This window comes from Aphelocoma coerulescens, chromosome 3 (assembly GCF_041296385.1).
Source record: "Aphelocoma coerulescens isolate FSJ_1873_10779 chromosome 3, UR_Acoe_1.0, whole genome shotgun sequence".
NCBI classification, from domain to species: Eukaryota; Metazoa; Chordata; class Aves; order Passeriformes; family Corvidae; genus Aphelocoma; species Aphelocoma coerulescens.
Window position 1 is genome coordinate 73,922,078 of NC_091016.1, and position 27,912 is coordinate 73,949,989.

The 27,912-nt window shown below is 35.8% G+C and overlaps 1 protein-coding gene across 7 annotated transcripts in view; it reads left to right on the top strand.

Annotated features, from left to right (window-relative positions):
- Positions 1-5,409: 5,409 nt before the first annotated feature.
- TBC1D32 (TBC1 domain family member 32) overlaps positions 5,410-27,912 on the top strand; it is a 71,276-nt gene continuing 48,773 nt past the window's right edge. For 4 of the 7 annotated variants that reach the window (XM_069010890.1, XM_069010894.1, XM_069010895.1 and 1 more), the window contains exons 1-19: positions 5,410-5,491; positions 7,703-7,857; positions 11,129-11,290; positions 12,436-12,613; positions 13,255-13,326; positions 14,510-14,635; positions 15,509-15,587; positions 15,731-15,831; positions 15,912-15,973; positions 16,476-16,620; positions 17,397-17,456; positions 19,269-19,359; positions 19,630-19,767; positions 21,161-21,253; positions 21,489-21,631; positions 22,327-22,451; positions 23,572-23,773; positions 25,587-25,669; positions 27,303-27,441. In XM_069010890.1, coding sequence (XP_068866991.1) covers positions 5,426-5,491; positions 7,703-7,857; positions 11,129-11,290; positions 12,436-12,613; positions 13,255-13,326; positions 14,510-14,635; positions 15,509-15,587; positions 15,731-15,831; positions 15,912-15,973; positions 16,476-16,620; positions 17,397-17,456; positions 19,269-19,359; positions 19,630-19,767; positions 21,161-21,253; positions 21,489-21,631; positions 22,327-22,451; positions 23,572-23,773; positions 25,587-25,669; positions 27,303-27,441 — 2,220 coding nt within the window. In that variant the 5' untranslated portion in view covers positions 5,410-5,425. The other 3 variants (XM_069010892.1, XM_069010891.1, XM_069010893.1) reach the window with 3 other exon arrangements.

A 27,912-nucleotide genomic window follows, 5' to 3' on the forward strand; every position in this document is an offset into this window, starting at 1 on the left:
TAGAAGAGACCACAGGAAGTCGTCTGCTCCAAGCTTCCTGCTCAAATCGGGTCATCCTAGAGCACCTGGCACAGGACTGTGGCCAGATGGTTCTTGAATATCTCTGGTGGGGGAGACTCCACAACCTCCCTGGGCAACCTATCCCAGTGCATGGCCACGTGCACAGTAAAGTTCTTCCTCATATTCAGGTGGAACTTCCTGTGTATCCGTTTCTTCTCATTGCCTCTTGTCCTAGTGCTCGGCACCACTGAGCAGAGCCTGGAAATATTGTCTTGACACCCCCTTCAGGTACTAACAGACATTGACGAAGTCCCCTCTCAGCTGTCTCTTCTCAAGGCTGAACAGGACCAGCTCCCTCAGCCTCTCCTCACAAGAGAGATGCTCCAGTCCCCTCATCATCTTCATAGCCCTCTGCTGGACCCACTACAGGAGCTCCACAACTCTCTTGTACTGAGGAGCTCTGCATCAAAGTGGAATTTCTGGGATAGCAGTACCAGAACTTGGGCCCTTGTCCTGGATGCATTGTGAGAGCAGCACTGGAGCTGACAGAAGACTTGCAGGCAGGAGAATCACCTGGCATAATGCAGTTCTATTAGCAGAAGACATAGGGGAGGAGAGCCCTGTTGCAGAGATGTCTTTGTGGGCTTCCACGATCCTCCATTTAGATTGCCATGGGATCTGCAACTCCCTGACCAGGCAACTGCTAGCAAAATGAAAGGAGAGAAAAGTTCTCTAAATTGTTTCCTATTTCTAATGTCGATGCAATCGCCTTGCCTCAGTAGCAAAAGCATTTCACAATAATGCAGTGTACCACATCCAGGGCAAAAGGAGAAGATTTAAAGTTTCTTTTTTCATAAAACCCTCAAATAATGTGAGATAGTTGGCCTGAGTGGCTCTAGAAGTGATTTTAAACTATTAAGATCAAATGGAGGAATGGAACTGAAAGGAACCCTATAGATAGGCTCTAACCTTCCTTCAGTGATCTCACACAACATTTGTAGTGTTTTGAACTGCTAATGTAGTGCCCAAAAATGAGCTTACAGATTACTTCAGAAAATGTGTATGATACAGGCTTCACTGAAGACAATGAAATGGGTAACTTTAACTGTAAGCAACAGTACATTGTTAAAAATATTTAATACTTTAGGAATACTCCTTTAGCTTCCGAATTTTTATCATATGAAAGAATAAGCAATTCTAATGCTCCAGGCCAACATAGTTTCTTCCTATGTTCTAGTGATATTGTACATCCTGTGTCTACAACAGAAATATCTATGTAATCAAATTTTGATTTTAGCATACGATTAATATCCATAAACACAAATACATTTACATTGAAAGAAATGCTGTATTACAGGTCAATAGGTTCAAAAGTCAGACATTCACGCAACTCCTGAATATTGCTGCCACCTTCAGGAAACACGGGATAAAAAAAGACCAAAATATTAATTAGATAAAAAATGGAAAATAAAGTCAAGATTTATGATGCCACTTGGTTGTTATGTTGTAGTTCTGTGAGATTAATTTTCACAGTGGCATATAACGATAATTTTATTATTCTCAATTTCCAATAAAGACCTAAATCTGATGCTAAGAGAGCTGCCTAAGGCCAGTCAGAGCTAGTGACACATGTCCTTGGCTCCTTGAAGTTTCACCAAAAGAAAGTTGTGGATCGAAAAATTATTTTATTGGCATTTGGATATTTATATTGTCATTGAAGCTTATTTTGTCTTTGACTCTTTGAGGTAGTTACTTAGCATTGCAGTATGGATTTTATCACTTCAGTTCCAGTAGTTACTTTTACAACCTCAAGCAGAGCATCTATTGAAAAGTGCGTCATAAAATACAGATGGAAAAATCAGTACGTATATATTCACCAAGTTACATTTTTAATCAATAACATTCCTGATTGCTATTGGACAGGCTGGTTCCAAGTTGGTGCTTTACAATGTTATGCAAGAGTCCTATTGATTTCCTGCCAGTTTCTCACTTTTCAGAAAAAAAGAGATCAGGAACAGCAAAGTAAGATCTTCAGTCTATTTGAAATGTCAGCATCACTGAAGTTTAATTACCAAATAAGCAAACTGACCCAATTAATTTTTTTGATTCCTGTAATTGCTTACATGCATCTCATACCAGCTTAGCTCTCAACAGGAATGTACAAAGTCATCTGATGTAACTTTAGACCTGTCAGGACACTTTACATTTTACCTGTTACGGAACTGATATACATTCTGTTTGCATGTGTTTTAACACAAGACTTCCAAGTGCAGCTGACAGCATAAGTGCTCCAGCCTGCAACCCTCGTGACCATTTACCCCCCAGTTCCTTAGTGTTTGTTTTAACGGAAACATCTAGCCATGGGTTAGTATTTCCCTAGAGTGTACAGGGAGGAAAGGACAGATGGTCTCCAAAATAGAAAATTTCCTTTGGAAATCATTTAAAAAGACTTTCCCATCAACAGTAATATTTTAAGCAGTTTCCTTTTTGATATTTATGATTAGATTATGATCTAATGATGTCTTAAAACATGCTCATTGTTCCTTCAAATTTGGGAAACTGCCATAAATATGATGTGAGAGGGCAACAAATGCCACAGCGTTCATACAAGGGTTGATGAAGTGTCTTCATCTTTTATTTGGAAGCTCAAGAACTGGTTAAGGGATGTCAGAGTGTGCAGAAAGGTGGTACAGACTTCTTGTGCTACTACCAGAACCAGAACTCACACTTATTTCTGCTTTCCTAACTTATTTCTTCCTTTTCCTATCTTAGTCCCAGTTTGGGAAACTCTAAAGTGAGTTACAGAAGCCAACACCTTGGCTCCTTCTGGTCTTGATTTAGCTCTGAAATGGGAGTATAGAAAGTTGCTTTTGTTTTGGTTGAGTTTGTTTTGGTCAAGTGGAGTTTGGCTTCCCTTTTAGTTCTTTGGTATATTATATACTCCTTTGAAAACTGTATCAGTCAAGGAAAGGCTGATAAACTGGAATTTCAATAGATACCGGCTATGTTAAATTATTCAATCAGACAGTAAATGCCAATTCCTTTAGTAGGTTCTATCTACAGAGCTGGTGAAAGTCTTAGCTAAACAGTCTTGGAGAAACTAACAGCTGTACATCACCTACATAAAATCAAAATCTCTCCAGACCTTTGAGAGTCATCCGGAAAAAGAGCTCTCTTGTGGGAAGTTACAATGAAGGAAAAGAGAAAAGTCAGAAAGAGCAGAAAGAGGGGAGAGAAATTATGTCCTTGATGTAATGACATGAGCACCAAGACAAGCTATTTCCACTACTACCATCAGTTGTAAAGAAGATTCCTTTGTTTTTCACAGTTTACTTCTATCTGGTCTGCCACACTGAAGACACTGCAGAAACATTATAAATTTACAGGAATTTGGCATAAACTGGTAATTTAAATTTTGGGATGTGTTCAAGGTATGGGGAGACAACTGTATCAATTAAATTAAACTTCTCTATAATACTTAAATTATTCACATTCCTATGTTTCAAAGTTTGAAACTCTGCTTACCTTATATGCTACACACTCTAAGAATTTGTGTATTTGTTGTTTCCTTTAAGTTTCTAAAATTATAGAAGCCAGCACTGTGACTTTCTAACAAGGATGGGATCTTATGAAGAGTTATTTGTATCTCATGTCTTCCTGGACTGGGGTTAGGAGCCAGGCTTTCCTGTTTGTACAACCAAGAGAGAATATCTGGAATATTTTTAGCAAGGAGAAGGAATTCCTAGTATAAGAGAGAGTGGAATTTCACCACTGTGAACAACTCCACAGTGATTGCAACTTCTCTCATGTGACAGACATCCATCCATGTAAATTCACTGTATTTCAGAGCAATGTTTTTCACTCTGGAGTATCATCCTTGGAGGGTGTCTGCCTGGATGCATCCTAATAATCACGGCCAATGGCATCTGAGCTCTGCCACCTTTGCTCATGAGAAAGAGCTCCAGGTTCCAATGGCTGCAAAACGTGGCTAAAGAAGCTGGATGAAATACAGAAGGTGGGAGAGGGTAGAAAGGAATGGAAGGATTTCAGAAACACCACAGGCATCATGAGGACATCTTTCTGTGATGCCACTACAAGTGGAACTTTTCTTATAAGGTGTTGTGTAAGATAGGTAAGGCTTGTTAAAGTGGAGGTTCTTTAAGTAAGCAAATGCTGAACACTATGTACATTGAGTTTTTTCTATTCCTTATCAGCTAGGAAACTGAGATGCTGTCACTTGAATCAGTGCTTGTGAAGTGATAAAGGAACTAGAAGTATTGCACCACAGCGCCTCTCAGCTGGTATGGGGAAAGAAAAAAAGCAAACCACTTGGTTGCCTGTGAAGGAAGAGCCTAGCATGGATGAGGAATAAACTGCTGTCACTTGTAGCCTATTCCAAACGGTGCACTTAGAAGATGGGGAGAGTGCATGGCCAAGCTAACAGGACTCTGGTTAATTTACTGGAGACCCTTTGCAAGCAGCAGTCAGCAGACAATTTTCCCATCTTTATTTTGTGGATACCTGCAAGCATGGGCCCCTTCAAAGGACTGAGGAGCTCAGTGCTAAAGGTTTCACAGAAATTGTGTTGCAACTGACCAAAATCTAGTTTCTGAGAACTGGCAGTAAGATAGGTTTATGTTTCAATTCCTGAATTACCCCTTTTCGATAGAAATACTGCAGTTTACATTCCTAGTTCTACTGTGCAACTAGATACCCATGCTTAGGTAGAGCTCTATTAACTGAAGGGGCTACAGGTCCAGTTAAAGGAACAAGTCCTTATGGAAGATTAGTGTTACATGGAAGATTAGCATTAAAGGACACATCATCATGGAAGATTAGCTTCCCCCACCATCAGAATCACTAGAAAAATGTAGGAGGAAAGGATAATAATGAACTATGTAACACCCTGCATGCACTGCAGGTCACTGACAAACATTGTTATGAGTACTTACGGTAGCTAGATTCTGATTTATTATAGCTAAACTAATAGAAATTATTTCAAATCAAACTGTTTTTGCTGGGGTTTTTTTGTGTTATGCATTTATTTGTTGGAGAGAAAAAAATACTATTAGTTATTTTTGTAATGTTTCCTTCATCCCAGGAGGGAATGGAGAGTTAAAAACAGGACTGAAAAATTCCTTGCCGTTCATAATTTCATTTATTGAGACAATCTGCTCCCCTGCTGATGTAAATTGGGAATAACGGCATGATTGTATTCCTCTGATTTCAGTGGGAAAGCTGGGGGCCACCACCCCGGGCCGAGCAGAGAGGAGCCTGAAGGGAGAGCGGAGCGTTCCGTGAGCGCGGCCCGCTGACCCTTGCCGCACGCGCGCCCCCGCCGCCGCCGAGCGCGCTCACAGCGCCGCCACCGCGGCAGCGCCACCCCGCGCGGGCGGGGCGCGGGCGGCCGCTGCGGCCTCTCGCGATGTTTCCAGGGCCCGGCGAGACTCGGCGGCGGCGCCGCGGTTGCCAAGGGCCGCGGCCGCCCAAGGTGAATGGCGGCGGCCGGGCAGCGGCGCGGGGTCCGGCCGGGGAGCTGGCCGGGGCCGCCCTAGGGCTGGGCTGGGCGGGACGGGACTGGACTGGGAATGCGGGGCTGTCGGGGCGCGGGGAGCGGGGAGCATGGCGGAGCTGAGCGGGTGCGTGGGGAGAGCGCATCCGAGGTGCCCGGGCTGAGCTCGCCCGCGCTGTCAGCGATAGCTGAGGGAAGCACCTGGGCAGGTTTAGCCTCTCCCAACGCTTGGGAAGAGACCGACTGCTCTCCTCGTGCCAGGGTTGTCCCAGGAATCCCGGCTGCCGCCCAGCACTGGTGCGCAGCCGAAGGACGGGCGGTAAAGCGCGAGAAGGGGTAGGAATTCTGGCCCTGCTGGCATTCTGGGAACTGCTCTCCTTGGTTTGTTGCTAAAACTGCCTGCCTGCTCAGGCGAAGGCTTGTGTAAAGATAAATGCTGGCAACAACAGGCCGCTTCTGAATCCTCCCCTGGGTTGTGGGGCAGGATTTGCATTCTGGGACAGTGCCGGGGCCTTGAAAGAACTGCCCTAACTGGGCTTTGGCTAAAGATGTATTTTAGGGAGAAAACGACTGTTTAAATGTTGCCTGGAAGCTGAGTGGGGGATAAGCCTGCTGGGAAATAACCCCCAAACCAACAACTACCAAAAAAACAAGCACAACAAACCACACACCTTTATGAATGAATGTAAGATACGTATCTTTGTTAGTGGTTACATAAGTCAGGTATGACTTTCCAAGGCAAACTGGAGATGAAGCTGCAATGTTCTCATGACTTCTCTCTATGAATAATTTGAGTGGAGCTTTGTACTGCCAGCCAGTATCTGGATATCTTGTGCTTTTGAAAATCCCTAGTTATACCAAAATACTAGGTGATATTTTTTTTTTTTTTTTTTTTTTTTTTTTTTTTTTTTTTGGTGATTAGGGTATTATCTGATGTGTATATAGACCTAAAAATGCATTGACTTTGGTTAAGTATCTTGAGATTCTATAAGAAAGAAGGCTGCAAATTTAAGATTATTACAAGGGAGTTGGGGTGTTTTGTTTGTTTGCTCTGAATTTACTTTAATGAAATTTCTGGTAAGATGACTGAATTAGTATTGAATTATGTTGGATCAAAATAAAATGTTCGGTAACTCTGCTACTTACAACAGAGAAGTGCTAACTTGATGAACTGTTACCTTTCATAAAAGATATCTCCAGCTAGTGCTGTACAGCTTTTCATTTTTTAAATTTTTTTCTTTGCTTGTTGATGCTGTTTGATTCTTAAACAGTAATTTACTATATTGTCTCTTCCAAGTGTGTGTGTATTTATTCACAGGTGCTTAAAGAGTCCTTAATTTTTTTGACAAAAACGTCAAATATCTCTGAGTAATTTTTCCTTAAATAGGCTATAAATATATAAGCTAGAACTGCCACTGAGGTTTGAAAGTATTCCATGGCATATAAAGATTTTTAAGCCATTAATTAATCAAGATCACAATTGAGCTTTTGTCTTGTTTCACAGCCCTTGAAAATTTAATTGATAGTCTGTCCTCTGGACTTGACAGATGTTTCCAGTTTCTCACTGCTTCTGCTCCTCCCAGTTTTTCCAGCAGTTTCAGTTTAATTTGACAGGACTCTGTCTAGTCACTGCAGTCGATTAGCACAGGGAAATTAAACAGTTCTGATAATTCCACCTGGCGCTTCCAAAAGCTCACAGCACTTGCAGTTGTGGGCACAGCAGTAGCACTGAGTAGAGGGATCCCAAAGTCAGAACTGGGTAGTAACAGTGGATGAGAAGCAGGTGAGGGACTTATAAAATTTTCTTGTCAAGATACAGCCATTATATCTGTAAAACGGTTCCTCCTTTTTGTTTTTTTAGCTTACAGTGTGGTCTTGTGCCTGTATGATGGGCAAGCTCTCAAGCAAGTACAAATAGGAATATTCAGGCTTTTCTTAATGTAATATCTCCTTTAAGAATATTATGCTACAATATCAGGAGTTTTATTGAAACTGATTTGATTGTTTTGTTTTCAGTTTATCTGAAGATAAGCTGTATCAAATATTTCCTGTCTGTGATTGTGTCTTTTGATAGAAAATCCTATTCATAACAGTAAAAAAGTGGCAATGTAAGGGATTTGTGCTTTTCTTAGCATCTTGAGGAAAAACAAAACTGTGAGAGTTTCTTATTCTTCTGTTTGTTTTCTACAGATGTCTCACTTTACAAGTGAAGATGAAGCTCTACTGCAGTCTATGCTTAGACAGTTGCTGCAGAGTGTGAAGGAAAAAATCACTGGAGCCCCATCAGTAGAATGTGCAGAAGAAATTCTCTTGCATTTGGAGGAAACAGATGAGAATTTTCACAAGTAAAAATATTTTTTGCTATTTTTAGTCTTTTAAAGAAATTGGTATGTGTTAAACTGTATTAACAGTTGGGAAAAGTCTACACTTTATATTACTTTGTAAATATGTGTGTATTTATACATAAATAGATATTCCTGTCACTAATCAACTCTCAGGTGATGCTAATTTAAAGAATAAAATTAATGTTGCCATTTTCTTGGTCTGTTTTTTTTTCTCCCTCCACTCTTCCTAATATATTTTTACTGTAGTAGTAATCCATGAGCTGTTAGTGAGAGAGGAATTTACAAAGCTCTGATGCATGTGCACATGGAATGTACTAAATGCACACATGAAAAGGAGCTAGAAGAAGTAGTCACTGAAGGCTCTCAGTACAGTTGACGCCTGCTAGACAAGATAATCTTGTTTTTCGAAATGGAGTACTTGTTCAGAGTGCTATTTGGCTTCCGTATTTGATTGTTCTCTCTGGCCTATATTACTGAACGTGTCTATCTTATCAGGTAGTCATTCTTTTATATTATGTTTAAGTAAAGCAGAAATGTATCCCAGTCACACTTCTGTAAAATCAGACTTGACAATGTGACCTCACTTACATGCAGCCTAGATTTCCGGATCCCACGCTTCTCTTTCCTTTCCATGATGTTATAACTTGATTATATTTTTACTACATGGGAGATTTTTAGTACACATTTTATGACAAGCCAAGAGAATATCAAGCTGAAATGACCTGAAGACATTTAATAAGGAACAGAGCTCTGTGACCTGACTTCTTCTGAGAAAGCTGGTTCCCTGTCAGTTTTTTCAGAAGTGGCACTATTTACAATCTCTTAAATTTACCTAGGTATTGGCATTGCTTTGTCAGTGGTATGAGTTAGGTGAAAGTAAATAAGTGAAATAGAACTAAGGTTTATCTAGCATTTTACTGTAATTTTAAAACTTTGAAACTTCCATGTGTTCTGAAGATTTTTTAAAAGGTATTTTAGGTCAGTTTTAGTTTTTGTTACGAATTATATTGGATTACACTGTTGCTTGTACTCTTGTGAATTTTGAGTAGTAGGTTGCTGGGTGACAAGCATGAGGGTAAAAGAATTTGGTTGTAAACATATGAAAGATGAAAGATACATGTAATTCTGAAAGAAAAAAAATAGAGAAGATTTATACAATAAAGCTCAAAAAAATATTGAAAATATTTCTGTCATTTTTTCTGAGAACTTAATAGAATACCCAGGGTGAGGGAGTAAAGTCTGTAAGGAGTTAAAGCAATGCCTATATAACTTTTTCTTTTACAACAGTGAAACCTTGTCATCCATTACTCTTGTATGTTAGAAAATTGGTGATCCTAAAGATACTTTCTTTTCATGAGAACAGTTTTAATTTACATTTAATGGAAAATCAAGTGATCTTTAAATGCAGAACATGAGGATTACTCTCTGGTGCTGTAATATTTCTGGAGGTATTCTTGTCTTGTTTGTGACCCATGGCAGTACAGACTGGTTTTCGTGGGAAGTCAGAGAGGTCATATGGTCATTTATAAGTGAGGCCATTAAGAAAGTTTCTTCTTAACCCATCCATCCAGATTGCAGGCTCCATTATTAATAGTGTGTGCTTTTGTACTGTCCAATGCTCTAGTTTAGCTCAGCATTTTGAGCAGTACTGTTTCTGTAATTTTACCAGATTTTGAGACCTTACTTTATCCTTTGTTCCCACTTCGATGTAGAAAAGACAAATGCAGGATCCTCAGAAAGCTAATGAAAAGGAAAATTGAATCAAGTACAAAACTTCTGTGCAGTAGTAGACATCAGAATTTTAAACTACATAAGTAGGATGTTTCTGTTACATTAGAGGTGTTTTTAACACCACCCCAAGCGTGAATCCTTTGTAAGCCCTGCCAGATCAGTCTGAATTGATTCTGCTTGTGAAGTAGTACTGTCATTGCTGAAACACATAATTGTTACAAATCATTTCTGAGGTAGAGGAATAATGCAGAAGATAAAGACTAGAACATTAGACATATGTAGTGGTCTGAATAGAGATGTGGCTGCTGTATATTTCAGAGTGAAGGAGTCACTGCGAAAATATATATATATGCTGGAAATGTTGCCCTTATAAAACAAAGGGGAAAAAGTTTCATTAAAGCTTTCATGCAGTGGAGAATTGTGTGCAATTTCACAAATGAAAACAGAAATAAACATGTTTTGCATCTTTCTTGAGGTGTATTTCTGTTACTTTCACTGAGAACAAGAATGGAAAGGTAGGAGAAAAAAATTCTGACACACCTGATAGAACCTGATGGAATCCAGTGAGGAAGTATCTATCATGATACAATTTTGTGTGCTTTGTTGTTTGGTTTTTGGGGTTTTTTACCCAAGTTAACATGAAGTAGTCGCACATCTACATTTGATACAATACAAAATAAAATGATGCATCTACTGTTAATATATGATTACTTTTTTTGTATGTTTCTGTTTGCTTTGTCCTTTATTCAAATCAGAAAACTAGCCAAAAAGAAAAGTTGATTTATTCTGAGCAGTACTCTTTAGCAATTTCTATAGCTAATACAAAGTTGGAGGACCCAGGGAGAGTCTTTAGTTTGAAATCTCCCTCTGATTATTCTATTCTTTTAGCAAGGATCTGTGGGTATCTGATCATTAGTCTGCAAAGGGCTAAATCCTTGACTTTAATGTGTTTGTGTAATCACAGATGGCTGTTTTGTCAATTTGACTGACATCTGTGTACTGACACATAGAATTTTATAAGCCATAGGTATTCTCACATGCTCTAATTTATAAACTGTGTTTTCTGTGTACCTTCTCGTTTTGTATGTATAATGCATAAATAATAATACCAGACAGTTTATACTCTAAGACAGTGCTATATTCAGAGTGCTACAAGGAATGTTTCTTTTGGAATTTGAAATTTCTTGATACTCTTTGGTTTCTACCTACAAAACCTTAACCTTTTTTCTGAGTGGATTTTTACTTCTAGAAGAAGCACAAAGTGGAATTGTGCTATTTGGTAAACTAGCTATTGGTTTTGTTTCTTCTATTTGGTATTGTTTCTTCCTACAATATGCTGATAATGACCATATTGAAGAAAATCAAACTGTAACATGTTATTTCACACTCCTAAAGTTTATTCTATGCAAGTCATAAACTCTTACCTCAGAGTAACAGGTCTCCTGGGAGAGAAGGTAGTGGTTGTTGATACATCATGTTGAAAATGTTTCATGGTGAATTCAAGGAGATGTTACATTTTAATTTTGCTTGTTTCTCGCAGCTATGAGTTTGTGAAATACCTTAGACAGTATGTAAAAAACACTGTGGGACCTGTGATTGAAGAAGAAACAGAAAAATGTACCTCTGCTCAAAATCAGGGTGAAATATCTGGCTATGACACACTTGTCCAACATCTTACTAAGAAGACCTGTGAATCGAAAGAGTGAGTATATACATGCAATTCACATCTGTTTCTTCTTTGTCTTAATCTTTTCTCTTTTCCATAATGTGTTTTGAAAAAGTAAGATCTGAACCAATAACAATTCTGAACCTGTAACCAAAGACAGTGCTAAGCAGTTCAGATAATGCCAGCCTACACTGCAATTTGTCATGCTTTCTCTCACCTTGGAATTAAGGTTGTGAACTATTACATAAAAAGATTGGTAGCAAATATGTGACATTTTGGAGGTATTTAGGATTTTAGCATCAGTGGTCATTTTTATATGCTGCAAAATAAGAAAACAGGAAAACAGATGTTAGGATCACCATTTTTCAGATTATGCTTGTATAATTTTGTTTCAAGGATCAGGACCTTAGGGTTCTTGTGCTCATTAAAATTGGTAGAAGAAACTCCAATGAACTAAATATGTGTCTTATATTTTTAATTTGACGTGTAGGAGGATATTAAAGCACAATATGATAATTTGTATCTTTGATGACTGTAAAATAATTGTATCACTAAGGTAAAAAATAATTTGAAATAAAACATCAACATTTTACAACAGGATGCTTTTCTGAAGCATTTTTTAATCTTGAATTGCTTCCCTGTGGATATTATTTTTCTATTAATGGAAATTAGAAAAACCCTGGTTTTGTTGAAAGAAAATTATTTTGTGTGCATGACCTGTATTCAAGATCTTGAATTGGGATAATGTGTTCACTTCTACTGGTTCTGCTTGAGTTTCATAACAGAAGAAAAATTGGATGTTGAACTACAAGAAACAAAGAGTAACAAGGATGAGAACTGGCTTGTTTTCTCAGGGACAGATCCTCCTTTTCGGTGGACTCACGTTGTTCTTTCTTAAGAAAATCCCAAAATAGAATTATGCTAGTGGTATTTAATTGAATGGTTCTGGAAGGAAAAAAAAGGAGTTTTATTGTAATTTAAAATATCGTTAACTGAAACATGTAAGGTTTCATTGCTCAATTTGGATTTGGATTTAATATTCATTCATTTCTGTAAGTTCAGTGAGTTCAATTTCAATTAGCATTATGTCATATTCAGTTATTCATGATGTAGCGATTTTTTCGTTTTTCTACATAGTGATTTATATGTTCTTTAATATTAAAATCATATTAACTTTGAAGATACAGAGAAATGATGCATGCCTTGAAGAATGTCATGATGATTGTGGTAGAATCTTTGATTAACAAGTTTGAAGAAGATCGGATGCATGATAAGGAGCTGGATAGTAAAGCAAAGAAAGAACGTCAGAGTGGCTATTACACAGACAACTGTTCTGACAGTGACTCCTCCTTCAACCAAGTACGATGGGTTTTCTCTCTATGTTATGAGATAAGCATGATACTGCAAAATTGTTAAGTTTCTGTCAGTGGAGACTGAGAATGGCCCTAGAGAATGATTAATTTTTCCCTTCTTTTTTTATATCCTAAACCCAAATTATTTACTTTTCTTTTGGATTTAAGTACTAAGCTTATACTAGCTACTTTAGGCATCATATGCTGGATGAGATTAATATGATGCCTGTATGCTTCAAAGTACCTATCCAAGTGTGGTATAGAAAAAGATAAGATAATGATAAAAGCAGAACATCATCTAACTTTTGTAATTTTACTGTAGAAGCCAAATAATGTGCAGTTCATTTCCAGACCACCGTAATTTGCTAGATTGCTTGCTGAATAAATTATTATAAAGATTTTTTGAAGATATGGAAAACTTTGAAGTAAAGCAAACAAAATATGTCATGGTAATTTTATTATCTTAAGTTTAACTTTGGGCAAACAGTAGAAAACATTTGGAATGTTGACTTTGTCGTTAAATTAGTATAAATGTTGGAGTCCTAATTATTAAAAATAAACTAGGTATCAGAAAGACTGATGATTTTAATGTTCTGCTGTTCAGTTTAATAAAATATACTAATGATCATTTTATAATGTGTATTACAGAGTTATGCGTTCATGAGTCAAGAACAATTGCAGCTGCTCACAGAAAGGCTTGACCCTATTCAGCCCAAGGAAGTAAGTTTAAAAGCAGAAATGAAATGTTAATACAAATGAATGTTTATGGCATATTGGAGAACAGCCTGTATGTTCTTAAGAGTTCCTGTGTACCTAAGTGGAAACTTGTCTTTGTTGGTTCATATATGTTGGCTTCAGTGCAGAAATTACTCTGCAGTGCAATATTTCATTGTTTGTAACCAATCTGGTTCAAAAACTTGTGTTGCAGAAACTATCTATTTTTTTTTGAGAAGTCTGTGTGCTATAGATCATTCTTAGTTTAAAAAAAAGTTGATTTATGATAAATAAAGTAACTGAACATTATTTGCCCTTTATACATGTCCCTTGTCCTGTTTGATAGCGTCTGTATTGCCCTTCGAGTTTTCCCTGTTGGGAGAGATAGATGTGTGCTGATTTGCCAACAACATCCTGCCAAATGGAAAATACAAAGTCCAAGTTATGTTTGCTGTCATATCCATGGCAGTACTAATTTGTGCCTCTAACCAGCAATCAGCACCAGCTGCTGATATTTTTGAGGCTTGGAGAAATACCAGTTTGAGTGTGCTGTCTTGATAAGACTTGTTGGGGGTTGTCTGGCAGTTGAAAAAGCCATGGTAGGTAGGAACTGGTACAAACATAGTCATGGACTTTTATTAGAAAACCAGATAAAAAGTCTGATGCTATTAAGTGTTATTAAAATGTCCTACAGTTTCTTTCAGTAAGATGAAATAAATTGCTAGAGATTGCAGTTGTCTATGAATAGAAAAAAAAATTACTTGAAATTATTTAGAATGCTGATGAAAATTTCAGCAGTATAACACAATATCCAATATCTGTGTCTACTTTTCCTAGCTGAGAGCTTTAGAGAGCTATATTCCCCAATAACAAAATATTTGATTACAGGCAGAAAGTAGAACATAAACCTTGCATCCAGTATTGAAAACCTATTTAAAATGGTTTTATTGCTTCTTCGAATGCACACATTTTCCCCGCTCAGTGATGCAGTGTTTTGTCTAAATAACCATAAAAAATATAGCAGAAGATAAGTATTTCTTTATTTCTTATCTGTTCTGCAGCCAGGTTCTGTTCCTTCCTTCCTGCCTCCCTCTTCCCTACCCTCCCTCACTCCCTCTGACTTGTAAATTACGTATTTCAGAGGTTGCTGTGAATGGATTTTTGGTGTTTTATCTTTTGCCTGCTTCAGATTCGCCAAGAAGCTTTGCAGACGCTGTGCTTGGCCCCTGCCTCTGATATCCTGAGCTCTGAGAGTTGGCCAAGTCTGCGTAAGCATCTGACGATCTCTCTGGCAGATCCTGATGCAACCTTCAGTGTAAGGGAATGTTTTGTATCTAATTATCAGATGTGTATCCAGAGAAAGGAGTACTGAAGAGATGTAAGAAGTTACATACATATTATAAGTAGTCCAGCAAGGTTCCAAGACATTTTATTATTTGCATATGAATCACATAAACAATTTTTTGAAGTAAAAGAAATACAGGATTCCAGTAAATTTTGGTTTAAAGGACTGCAACAGGCTTTCAATAGGATTTTTAGATACCAAAGTACTCATTTGCATTTCTTTTAATGGCAGTGAAAATGTCTGAATTTCTTTTAGTAAAAACACACGTTAAAAAATGGACATAACTGTTCTGTAAAATAGGTCATGTTAATATTTCCTACTCAAGTCAGGTTTATGCTCCATGATGATGAGAAAGTGATACATAGTAATATCACACAGGCAGTGATGAGGAAAAAAAAATGACAGCTGCTTAAACGGCTTTTAGATTATTTATTATGTCAATTAAACTTCTTTTCTTCTTCTTCAAATTTTAAAGTGATTACCAAATAAATAGGAAAGTTGCTCCAGCTGCTGTCATACATTTCTCTTTCACCTGACTTCTACAATTTCTTTTAAAACAGTGATAATTAGAAGTCACTGATACATAATGGAAAAGTAATGGTCTACTTTGTAACTCAGTGAGGCTTTGCATTGGTGCTGTAGTTCAAGTATTTGAATAAAATTTCCTTTGAACTGTACATTTCTGTAATCAGAAACTATATTTTTATGAAACATGCTTAACATCTGCACAGATGTCTAGATGAATAATATGTAATATTGAGAATAATGTCCCTACATATTCATTATTTTGCAATTATAATACACAGTTAATGACTAATACATTGCTTGCTCTTTCACCCTTAGGAGAAAATCCTTAGATTCTATGCAAAAACCTTTTCTTCTTCTCCATTTAATATGACAAAAGAAGTCTATACAAGTTTAGGTATGTGCATTTAATTACATTTCAGACTTCATGAGTCATGTACTTTTTGAAAAGTTTTATAATGAAGACTGTATAAGAGTCTGTTCTGTCATTGCCATGGAGGTGAATCGTATTTTGTTGTTGAGTTTCTTTTTTTTTTTTAGCAAGACACTTGGAGTTGTACTTTCTTTCTGGAGGATATTCTCTTCATATTTCAGCTGGTCTGGATGTATCTAACTCAGATGTAAATCGTTTACTTAAAAAGGTATGAATGAACTTTCTGTACCTTTTCTATCATTACTGAAACATCATGCATTAATTATTTTTTAATAATTATGTTTTCAGGTTCGCCTTTTAAATGAGTATCAAAAGGAAGCGCCATCTTCCTGGATTCGACATCCAGAAAAGTATGTAATCTTCAAAACCCTGTAACTGTTTCTTAATTTAATAGTTATTGACATAAAATAGGATGCATGTAATTTTAGCAAAGGCTTAATTATATGATGCACAGTGGCTGGTCAGTGACAACAAGGGAAATAAAAGTAGAGGGTGAGAAAAGTCAAATATGGAAGTTGCATAAGAGTAGGCATATTAAGCTGCTTACTTAGCTTTTGGAGTGTTCTAAGTACTTTTGAACAAAATAATAGTTTGGATTCAAGTGTAGCAAGTGTAATATTTAACACTTAACAAAAGATGCAATAACTTAGGAGAATATAGATGCATATTAGTTTTATTTGTGGTATTACAAAGAATTAATACCTGTACTAGATCAAAATAAAGATAATGCTGTTGATATTTATGATCTATCTGAACAAGGTTTTATGAGAAGCTTGTTCCTGAATATTACTGGTGGAAAGACTTCAGTGATATTTTTGTCTTCTGTCCATTTTTTCCTATTTGTGTCATAAGGTACATGGAAGAAGTAGTGGAGAGTACCTTGTCACTTTTGTCAGTAAAACACAAGCCTAATCATCCTGCCTCTCCAGATTTCTTGAGTCCAATGCACTTCTTGGCTCTGCTAGATATCAAAGCAGTGTGGTTTAAGAAGTGGACGGTAAGCAAAAACCCACAACCCAACAAGGCATGATTTATTCATGTCTGACATGTATTTTGGAAAGTTTGGGTTATGACATCGCAGACCTATTGTGTCCTATAACAACCTATACTGAGAAATGTAATTAAGGAAGTACAAGGTCATTTTAGACTTTTATGTCCACTGCTTTCCAATACTACCCTCCACTTCAATTTCTGTTCAGTTACTAGTTTTCATGACATTTCTGAGTATTTTCTGTGCTTTGTGACTTCAGTCCCTTTCGTAGAATTGACTGAACAGCCATCAAAAGATGCAAGTAATTTTTTGGAAGAAGTGATGAGCATGAAAGAACTGTTATTATTGCACATTATTATATTATATTATATTATATTATATTATATTATATTATATTATATTATGACATATTACACACAACTTGCTAACTTCCAGTGGACATTAGAGCTTCTTTCAGACTACCATTTATAAACTTATAATGTAGAATTTACATAGCAATGTCAAAACACTACATTTAGTATTTCAGTGTACTTACTGGTTTTCTGTTTTTTACTGCATGTTCTACTACACTTTTTTCTAATGATGTAGGGTTTTTTTGTCATAAATGTACAAAAGTCTCCGTTGAGTATTATACTGGTTTACTTGAGCTGGAATTCAGTACATTGAATACATACGGTACATGGGATGCCTAATAGAACAGAATCAGGGATAATTTCTACTTTTTTAGTTAAAAAACAGAACATATCTTTGCAGCTGATATTACATCTTCTTTGTCATTTAAGCATGCATATTACAGCAGAAGAGTGGTATTTAGGCTTTTGGAAAGGAAATATAAATCCTTGGTAAGTACTTCTATTAACATGTTTTATTGATTATATATTCAACAGTAGTCTGTAAATAAAATTTATTGAGAGAACGAGGGCTAATGGCTTCAAACTGAACAAGGGTAGATTTAGATTAGATATTAGGAGGAACTTCTTTGCTATGGGAGTGGTGGAACATTGGAAAAGGTTGCCCAGAAAAGTTGTGGATGCCCCATCCACAGAAACGTTCAAGGCCAGGTTGGATGGGGCCCTAAGGAACCTGGTCTAGTGCAAGGTGTCCTTGCCTATGGCAACTAGATGGTTTTTAAGGTCCCTTCCAGACAAGGCCATTCTGTGATTCTGTGAATTACCAACACGAGTTTACTTGCAACTTTTTTTTTGCACATTGTGATTTCGACTATTTTTTTCCTCTTTTTTTCTTGTTGGAGCTATTCCATGTTGTTCAGCTGGAAAAGCCTTTTGGATTTAATTTTTTTTTTTAATTTTTCTTTGCTTAAATGGATCATTGATAAATGCAAAGAAGCATATGGCCAGCTGTGAGTAAGGGGAATTTAGATATTTTATTGCAGGTGTTTACTTGGGATTATAATTTATTGATTTGTTATGTTGCATTCATATTTAGAATTATTTCCAGAAATGCATAAAAATGGAAAATGGTGCATGAAAAAATATCATAAATACTCTGTGCTAAATTTCGATTTTTGACAAAAAGAGGCTACAAAACTGCCATTGTATTCTTTGAAGCATTAAGGGTACAGATTCAGCAAGATAAATCAAACTGGGAAAATATTGTTAGTAATATAGCTGTTAATCCTATCATATATTTTGTACGGGCAGATCTCTTTACTGGGTTGGAGGTTTCATTGTTTTCAATAAGACCAAGGTAGATGTGGGATCTATTCATATAAACAGGACTTGGCTATGTTTTATAAAATCTTGTAATACAAATGATATAAAATGTAAAATATATGGGACTGATAAAACCTTAAGATGGAGAAAAGGACACAGACAACTATAAGAGACCTTTATCTTTTTTTTATCTGTGTGCACAGAACAGAGCATAGAATAAAGCATGATCCATGCAACAAAGAGTTTGTAGTAGAAAGTCCATGAGCAAGGTAGTCTAATCTAATTTATAAGTATAGGGTAAACATCCGATTAAGGTTGGGGTTTTTTTTATTGTGTATGTCTGTATATTTACACTTGCGAATAAATCTTGGCAGCTCCAAGCTCTAATAAATCTAGCTATTCTTCTCAGATCATAAGAAAATAGAAAAAATTAACTCTATCCCAGCTGAAACCAGGACAATGTGCTTTGTGTTTCCTTGCTACAACCATGCTTATAATTTTTAAACTTTTATAAACCTTGATTAGATTATGATGCTATGACACTGATACACCACCAAGAAATGTAATAGCACTGACAGCACCTGGCAACCAAACTTACAGTTTAATAAGTGTATTCAAGACAAAGTTTTTCACATGTGTAAACTTAAAAATCTTCCACACTAATGATGATGGGGCATTCACAGATTGCTGTTGACTTCTCAAAACACTTGCATGTTATGTTCTCTCTATTCTTCTTCATAGATTATCTTTATGTGTATAGAGCTGGTTGTTTGATAATGTAATAACAATGGTGATATATTTTAGTAGCCCTGTTAAATTTTGCCTTCTGTTGGTTAATCCATCCAAAGCACTGAAAAATCAAGTCATGGAAGTGAAGTGGGTATTTAAGTTCTTGTGTTAAAGGACAATACTTGAATACAAGAGAGAATGAGTTTATTGTGAAATATCAGGTACTTTCTTTTTTTGTGCTTTATTCCACAGATTAATGCAGCTGTCCAGCAATGTCTTGATTATTTTGAATTTTGCAAAGCAGCAGTTAATAAAAATTCCAACTTTTCCCAGCAGCACTGTTGTGAGTATCTTTGCATGTCTCGCATTATATGCTCATACATCCACATTCTCTAGGGTTTTGAGCATACTACCTCAAGAGGAACACATTCTATCTATACCATTTATTTCCCAAATGTTGTATGACTGTCTTTCAAGAGAAAAAGAATAGTGGTGGTTAATTACTTCAGCTGTCTTTATCTACAAAATGATCCGCTTGTGTTGCAGGTAGTAGCTAGGTACTGTAAAGTAAACTACAAGAGAAAAGTTCTAATTTCTTGCTTTATTGTTACAGGTGATATGCAGAGTTTTTCTTACACTGGACCAGAATTGCAGTACATCTATTTTGTTCATTCACTGTGCCTCTTAGGAAGATTGTTGATCTATAAGCAAGGCCAGAGTCTCTTTCCTGTACAGCTGAAAAATAAAAAAGGTAAGGGGAGAGTTGAGGAAAATGGAACCTGTTGAGAAATACTGTATCCATACTTGGTATACATTTATATATTTTCACTGCAATATTGTGGATGTTGAAGAACAACACTTTGTTCACCAATTCTGGGCCTGGAAACTTTTGTAAAGGTGGTGTGTGTATATACCTATATATATCTATATATGAGCATCTATGCAGTTTTTTATTCTTTGATGGATGTGGTTGAATGGATCGCTTATGAATTTTACTTTTAGTATAATTATTTCATGTTGAAGGACAGTTGGATCAGTCCTTCAAGTGATTCAGTTTTTCTAGGTGTGAGTAATAGCTTCTGTCAAACCAACTGATGTAATTGGTTGGAAGAGAGACATGTAGGGACCAAAACTGGTGTTCAGGTGTGAAAGAAAAATCAGTATTTCAAGCTAATTGCAAATTGAAAACAAGTGCTGTGAGTTTAACTTATTAATTGCGATAAAATAAAAGTAGAAGAAAAGTTCCGTACCTGTGGAACAGAGGTGTTAATAGGGACACAAGATCTAAGATGGAAAAGCTCTTGGACATCCAAAGAAATCTACATTGTGCAGGGTTGGCAGATGGAAGTGTGTGAGGGCAATTGTAGCATTCCATTGCTTTAGTGTCTATTAATTCAATGTAGAATTCAAAGCATTACTGGATACTAGTTCTGTGACTTGTCTTTTGTCCCTATGGTTAGAGAATCAAGATTTGATAGATCCAGTGAGGGCAGTTGTGAGTAAGAAACATCTACTAACAAAGTGCTTTTGTCGTTTATGCATTACCTGTGTAGCACCCTTCCAGCAGAGATCCAGGAGTGGTGGTTGTTTTGTTCTTTTCCTTACAAATGTAACAATCTTGCCATTTCTCTTCTTAATAGTGTCCTTCTCAGCTTCATAGATGGCAATTTTTTCTCACAAATTGTCTGATTTATTAAGATAATTACATTAAACTTGGAGCAATTGTTCCTATCTTGCATTTTGCTACATTTCTTGGTTTTGTTTCAGACCTGAGAAAGAGTTGTCTGACAGCCTCTCCCTTTTCCAGTAGTTTCACTAAATCTAATAGTAAGGCAATGCTTTTTTTCTATAGCCATGTATATTCGGTATTTTCAAATGTTAGCTGCCATTTGTTACAGTGAAAGACATTGTAAAATTTCAATTGGTTAAATTGATAGCAAGATCAAATCTTACAAGTTAATCATGAAATACCTTAATAGAGTCACAAGGACATGCATGTCCTTTGCTTTATCATTTGTACGTGATTGATTTCCTCTATTCAGCAAAGCATTCTTTACATATATTTACAAAATCCATTTTTTATTTAGAAAATTAAAGTTGTACTTTAATTTGAAAAGTACTTTCCTTTTTTTTTTTTTTAATAGATCATGTATCCGTAACTGATGTGTTGGTATTATTTACTCAGCTTATTTATTACTCTCCAAGTTACCCAAAGACAGCTTTGGCAGCACATTCAGGTAAATGCTCTTTTTTTTCCTTATATGCTAATATATTTAGTTATAATGAGGCATATGATAACTTCTTTTACAATTTTTGTGTCTGTTATTTGTGCAATTTTTCTCTTCCCTTCCGCCCTTCCCCTTTCTTCCTCCCACTTAACAAAATTAATAATAATTCAGAAGCAACTACATAAATTATATAGAGATATTTGTGTAAGTTAAAATATAAATACATATTTCTTGTGTTCACCAGACAATTATTCTCCAGAAAGTCTTGTTATGGAGATCCTGCAAGTTTTTTGTGATCAAACAGGATGTGCTACTGAATGTTTGTATACAGACGCAGTGATAGATGCCCTACTTCACCCTGTTCAAAGTTTGCTGAGTGGCACAGAGGTTTGTAATAATCTTCCAAATGATTTTTACACGTGTAGAATATTGTAATTTTTATGTATTTGCTATGTAGAAGGTTTATTTACTTACATAATATGGTAGCTTCTGTGGTATTTTATACATTAGCTATCATATTGTGCATTGAGTAGTTTAGTCTGTTACTATGATTGGTCTGACATTGAAGTCTTGTGAATAGTAGCAAAAAATTGTGTTGTAGTGAGATTGTTTCCTTGGGGAAAAAACACACTGCTTAATTTTTTTGATTGGTTTTGCCTTTTTTCTGATGTCATTGGGATATTTCTTGGATGAATATTTGCTCTACCTTTTATTTGAAAGGCGACCTACTTTTATTTTTAAATTCAGTTGGCAACTTGGAAGTTAGGTCTTCTCAATAATGAGTATAATAAAATATATAATTCTCCATGGGAAGCTACTATTTTCTGAATTGATAAAAGAAAAAGGGCTGGTGGGTTTTTTAAATTTTATTTTTATATTTTAAACATTTCTATAAGGATTATGAAAATATTGGGAATTAGTGCCCTCTGTGATGAAGATTTCTGTGTGATGACATTTGAACATAGGCTATTAAGCTATTTAAGAATCATCAGAAAGGTGAGCTTCAGGTTCTGCATACCTAAGCCAGACTTGAACAAACAGCTTTCACAAAAGCAATGATTTTTTTTTCCTCTTCCAAATAGGTGTCTATAAACTGTCTTGAAACTGCTTTACTTGATGTAGCTGATATTTTGGCAAGGATTGCTGCTTCAGAAGATGGTCTTTCTCTTCTTCTGTATGGAGAAAATGAAAAAAATGCCAAAGGCAGGTAATAGTGCATTAATGAATGGCATTAGTGAGCACTTCAGTGAATTACATTGCTCTTACGAGACTCATTTTCTCTTCTTTGATGTATCTATAATGTGATACATTTTGGTTTTGTTTGGAGTAAAATACCTGATTATAAATTAAAGTAGTAAGTGTTTTAGAGAATGTATTAGGGAGATATTTATGTGTAGTATGAGGTGAAATGACAATGTAAAGAAATAATTAGGGAGGTTTTTGTGGTTTATTTCTTTTTCTAATTCATGTGAGAGCTTTCCTTTCTCTGAATGTAGTTCCATTATATTCGTATATAGACCAAAGGCCTCTCTTCTTCATTTTTCTTTTTTTTTAGAATAAATAGTAAAATCAACCAAATTTATTGAAAGAATAGATTTAATGTAGTATTCACATTTCAATACATCTAGTAGAAACAGATCTTGTACAAGAAGCTGCCATGTGTAACACTGTACCTAATTTAGAATCTGTGTGTTCCTATGGGTAGAATATAGTTAGCTGATGCTAACACTTGAAACAGCAGTAAAACTGAGATGAGCCTTTGAAAACAGCTAAGCTGCAGGTCATGAAAATGTTTGGAATGTATGTCTTCTAAGTGGAGAAATCTCAGAATTGCCTATGTTTTTAAGGGGGGTGGAAGTAAAAGTTACTTTTTTTGGAGAAAGAGTTGTCCTTGTCATTACGAATCTACAATATTTCAGAAGGATATCTTGGATAGGGAAAAAAACAAGGACAAATTTTACCTTATACTGATATCCTTAACAGTGATAAAGCAGAAACAAAAATGATTGTCTGGTTACTCTTCCCAACTGGACTCCTATAAAACATAGAGTCTGTGTAGTTCATGGTCACGTGGGCTGCGTGGAAAGCAACGGATATACTTTTGCATTGCATAGATATATTTCCCAAAGTAAAATCACTTGTACATTTCTTTTCTTCTGACTGGTATTACAAGATATAATATAGTTTGTCCCTCCATAGTGGGTCATTGTCTCTTTCTGTAGTTTTTTTTCCCCTAAAAATAATTAAGTAAGTTTAGTCAGAGGATCTGCTTTAAGGTTTATTGTTTACTGTAGGACAACATTTAAAAAGTGTTATTTTATTTCTAGTCTTACAGCCGCTCATGTAATTGTTCAGTTCACAAAGAAAGTTCTACATGACGACATTTCTCTTTTATCTGGATCTGAGCTTATGCCAGTTGTTAAAGGAGCTTTCATTTTTGTATGCCGTCAGATGTACAGAACTTGTGAAGGCCTACAGATGCTAATTCCTTATGCCTTGCATGAATCTATTGCAGAGGCCTGGAGAAAGGTAAATCTCGCTTTTGGATGAGGAAAAACCTTACTGTGAGACGTTCAGCTTGTGTAATAGTTGTTCTTACAGGTTGATCATATTTACATAGTGAAGTAGTGCTTGAAAATGTTGTAAAGGTGAAGTTCTGCTTGCAAATTTTACTTCTGAATGTGAACCTTGCTGAAGTTTAATTTGAGTCTTCCATGCCTAAGATTAAAACAGGAACTCTTGATGCATTGGTAGACCTATCATTCATTGTCCTTGATGATAGAAGCCACTTCATGTCATGTTAACTGCTATCCACCACAGATCTTTCCTTCACTCTTCGTTTGGGATATTTTGAAAGAAAAGACTTCTGAGATGTCCTTTAGTAATTTTTAGTTAAATTGGTTTTCTCAGTGGAAGATACAGAGGAAAAAAAAAAGAAGATGCCAAACATTTGTTAAATAATGAGGTGACATTGAAATATTCTCAGGAGACCATAATGAGAAGTGCCAGGCAGGAGTTTTTATCACAGGCAGACTGTTGAAAGCTTTTGATGGGCATTTCCAGTTACTTCCTCTAAAACACCACAGCATTTACACATATACAAAAGACTTCTTTTCACATTAAAATCTCTTATTATGGTATAAAACATAATTTAGACATTGTCTTGACATGTACAAGATATGCAGACTGAATGTGTTGAATAAAAGCAAAGTTTAACTAACAAAAAGTTTCTTCACATCACTTTAGTAGTGAGATGTAAACTGAAGTAGAATCAATATATTCTTGACTTCAAGAATCAACAGGTTACTACAGGAAAGTCAACTCCATCATCTTATTACTTTTTAATTTTTTTTTCTGTCATTGTTCAGTTTTAAGACACGTGAAGTTTATAAAATAATCTACAATTAATTGTGTAGCAAAAATGGTGGAGTATGGTGGACTCTTTCCAAGCAGTAGTGTCAATTTTTTAGTGGATGGACTGATAATTTGTATCCGTTTCTTTTACATGTCTCCTGGAGTTTTAAGACCAATGGAGAAAGTAGTTCTTTCTTTTTCTTGGCAGGTTCTGATGATACAGAATTTATAGATATGATAATAAAAGGGGAACACCAGATCCAATACAACTGACTAGTTTAATAGAAGATTATTTTGTTGATTTAGTACATCACATGTATAAGGCAGTAAAGTAATAACTGCTTACTTTTATTTCAATGGGGTAATTTGCTTTTTATCCTATAAACATAAAAAAACTTAAATGATTAATTTTAAATATTCAGTCTTTCATACCAGTTATTTTCAAATATAATTTAAATTATAAACTAAATCAGATATGAAAACATGTATATATATTTGTTTGTAGCTCTAATCACATCCATACCAATACAGAGAAATTTATATAATTTATAAATAAATAAAATAAAAAGTGGCAGAATTAATAAACAGTATTGTGTTGTTTACTCCAGAGGCTGTTATTTCCATTGCCTGTGACAGAAATTGAGTTCAGAGCTGTATTACAATTTTTCCTTTTTTTTCCTTTTTTTCTTTTAAATGACAGTTTTTGATTTGGGAGTCTCCAGTTGGAAAACAAAGAGGTTTATTTAAGAATTCCAATTTAAAAAAATTAAGTAATAGCTTTAAAATTGTTTATACCCAAACAAGTAAAAAATAAGTTTTTCTGAAAAAAAAATGTAGTGGAATAGTGCATTCTGTGCTAAAGACTAGACTACCGCCTGATCACTGTGGTTTTTTCTTTTGTATATAACAAGAGAATGAACAAAATCTGAAGTTTAAAAATGGTGTATATAAACAGTAGGGAGCTTTTTACTTATTTTTCATTTTACAGACAAGTTGGCTTTCAGAAAGAGTACCTACTCCTGTAACTGATGCAGACTCCATTTCATCAATAAGTCAAGAATCAAAAAACAGGTAACTTGGTACTTAATTTATGCATGTGTATAAGTGTGAACACTGCTACTTTAACCACAGTTGAAACATCTTGTAACCCTATGACTTGGTTGTAGTTTGGTTCCAGCTGGCAAGTAAATACCACACAGCCCCTTGCATCCCAATGAGGCGGGGAGAAGAATCAGGAAAATTATGGGTTGAGATACGAACAGTCTAATAATTGAAACAAAGTAAAATATAGTAATACTAATAATAGTAATACTACTAATGGTAATAATAACATTAATTGTAATGAAAAGGAGAGAGAGAGAAGTAACACACAAGAGAAACTAGTAAGACACAACTCAATTGCTCATCACCCTCTGACCAATGCCCAGCTCATCCCTCAACAGTGATTGGCCATTTCTGGCCAACTCCCTGCAGTTTATGTACTGAGCATGACTTCCCATATTATGGACTTTCCCTTTAGCTGGTTTGTTCCAGCTGTCCTGGCTGTGCTCTTTCATGGCTTCTTGTGCACCTGCTCACTTGCAGAGCATGGGAAACTGGAAAGTTCTTGACTTGGATAAGCACTACTTGGCAACAGCTAAACCATCAGTGTGTTACCAACATTATTCTCATCCTAAACCCAAAACATAGCACATTATACCAGCTACTTAGAGGAAAACACACTCTATCCCAGCCAAACCCAGGACTGTCTTTTTGCCAAAAGGATAGTGGTAGGTAGAGAAGCCATCCTAGCAAAGCTCTCAGTAGAGCTACAAAATTCTTCCTCACCTTTGAGAACTTTCATGGCTTAGAGAGTGGTGTCTAATCTATGTAAAATTGACTTATAGTTTATTCTCTCTGACTAAAGAATTGGGTTTGAGGAAAATGTGAATTGGAAAGCACAGAACAAAATAGCTGTCTGTTTATCTTAGGCCTTTGATGTGGTGCTAATTTAAAATGCTGTTCTACTGAATCATATTTACACCTTCAAAATATTGTGTAGCATGATTGGCAGCATTTTGACTGAAAGCTTAATACATACCAAGTGAAAGGTGTCCTTCCTTTTGTACTGAAACTTAAGGTCCTATTATAGAAGTTTGCATGCATTAAGATGAGAAATACACAAGTATTTGTGAATCTGAAAATTCAGGGCAATGTTGATTTTCCATTTACTGCTCTTCGTATATGAAGCTATTGTGTAAATATAGCACCTTTCTTCATAATTCTGTACTAATTTCTTGCAGGAACCTTTAGCTCCTTAGATGAGTTCCTCATAGTGTTTTTACATTGTGGAGAAATTCGGTGCCTGTTTTGCCAACGTGTAAATGCCATGTTAATATCTTAAGACTGTATAGAGTCAGATTGTAAGTCCTACGTATGTTTAAGGATAGCAAAAGTCTTTTGGGTTGCCCATTACATCATCTTTCTCTTCTGTGTTCCTACCTAACCTTAGTTTTGCCATGCTGAGTTTGAATGTTCACACAAAATACAGTCTAGTATGTTATCTTTTTCCCAAATCCTTTTTTCAAGCTGACATAAACTTATAAATTCGGCATAGAGTCCAGTGAGTAAAGTACTGTTGTTTTTCAAAGCTAGAAATTGTACTTTTTCTTTTCCTGTGCTTTTTTACATATAATTTTTAATTACTATTTTGTTACTCTTGCAGTGTGTTATGGGAAGAGACTTTGTTAGATGCCTTGCTAATTTTTTCTACTACACCCAAAGGACTATTTCTGCTTCATAGTACAGGTGCCATGAATGACTGTGTGAACTTTATGGTTAACAGTTTATCAAAAAAAATCCAGGTAAGCATTGCAGTCTGTACAGTTTACTTTTTACTGTAAGGTTTGAAAAGCTAGAAAAAATGCTGTTTTTCTTTTCTTCTAAGTGCAATTTTTTTTAGACAATGGTGGTAGGTCATGCTGAAATCTAAACATGCTTGAAATATAACCAAAAAATCAGATAATATGCATTTTTAGGACAAGAAAAGTAATGCCACAGGCATCCTACTGAATGTGTACAAAAACATTATAACACTAATGGTTTTATTTGTTCATATAGCATGTCTCAACCACAGTATTTTGTGTTTAAATTTTTAAAAGATACTTGATAAAGATGTTTGGTTTGGAATCTGACCCTGGTAAGTCTGTAGAGGATAATATCTATGAACTGTTCAAGTCTAAACATGAAGTGGATTAAATTCTGTAAACAAGTGTAAGAAAGATCAATATTTAAGAGATCATTTGAGAGTTTCATGCCTTCTGAATAACTAACAC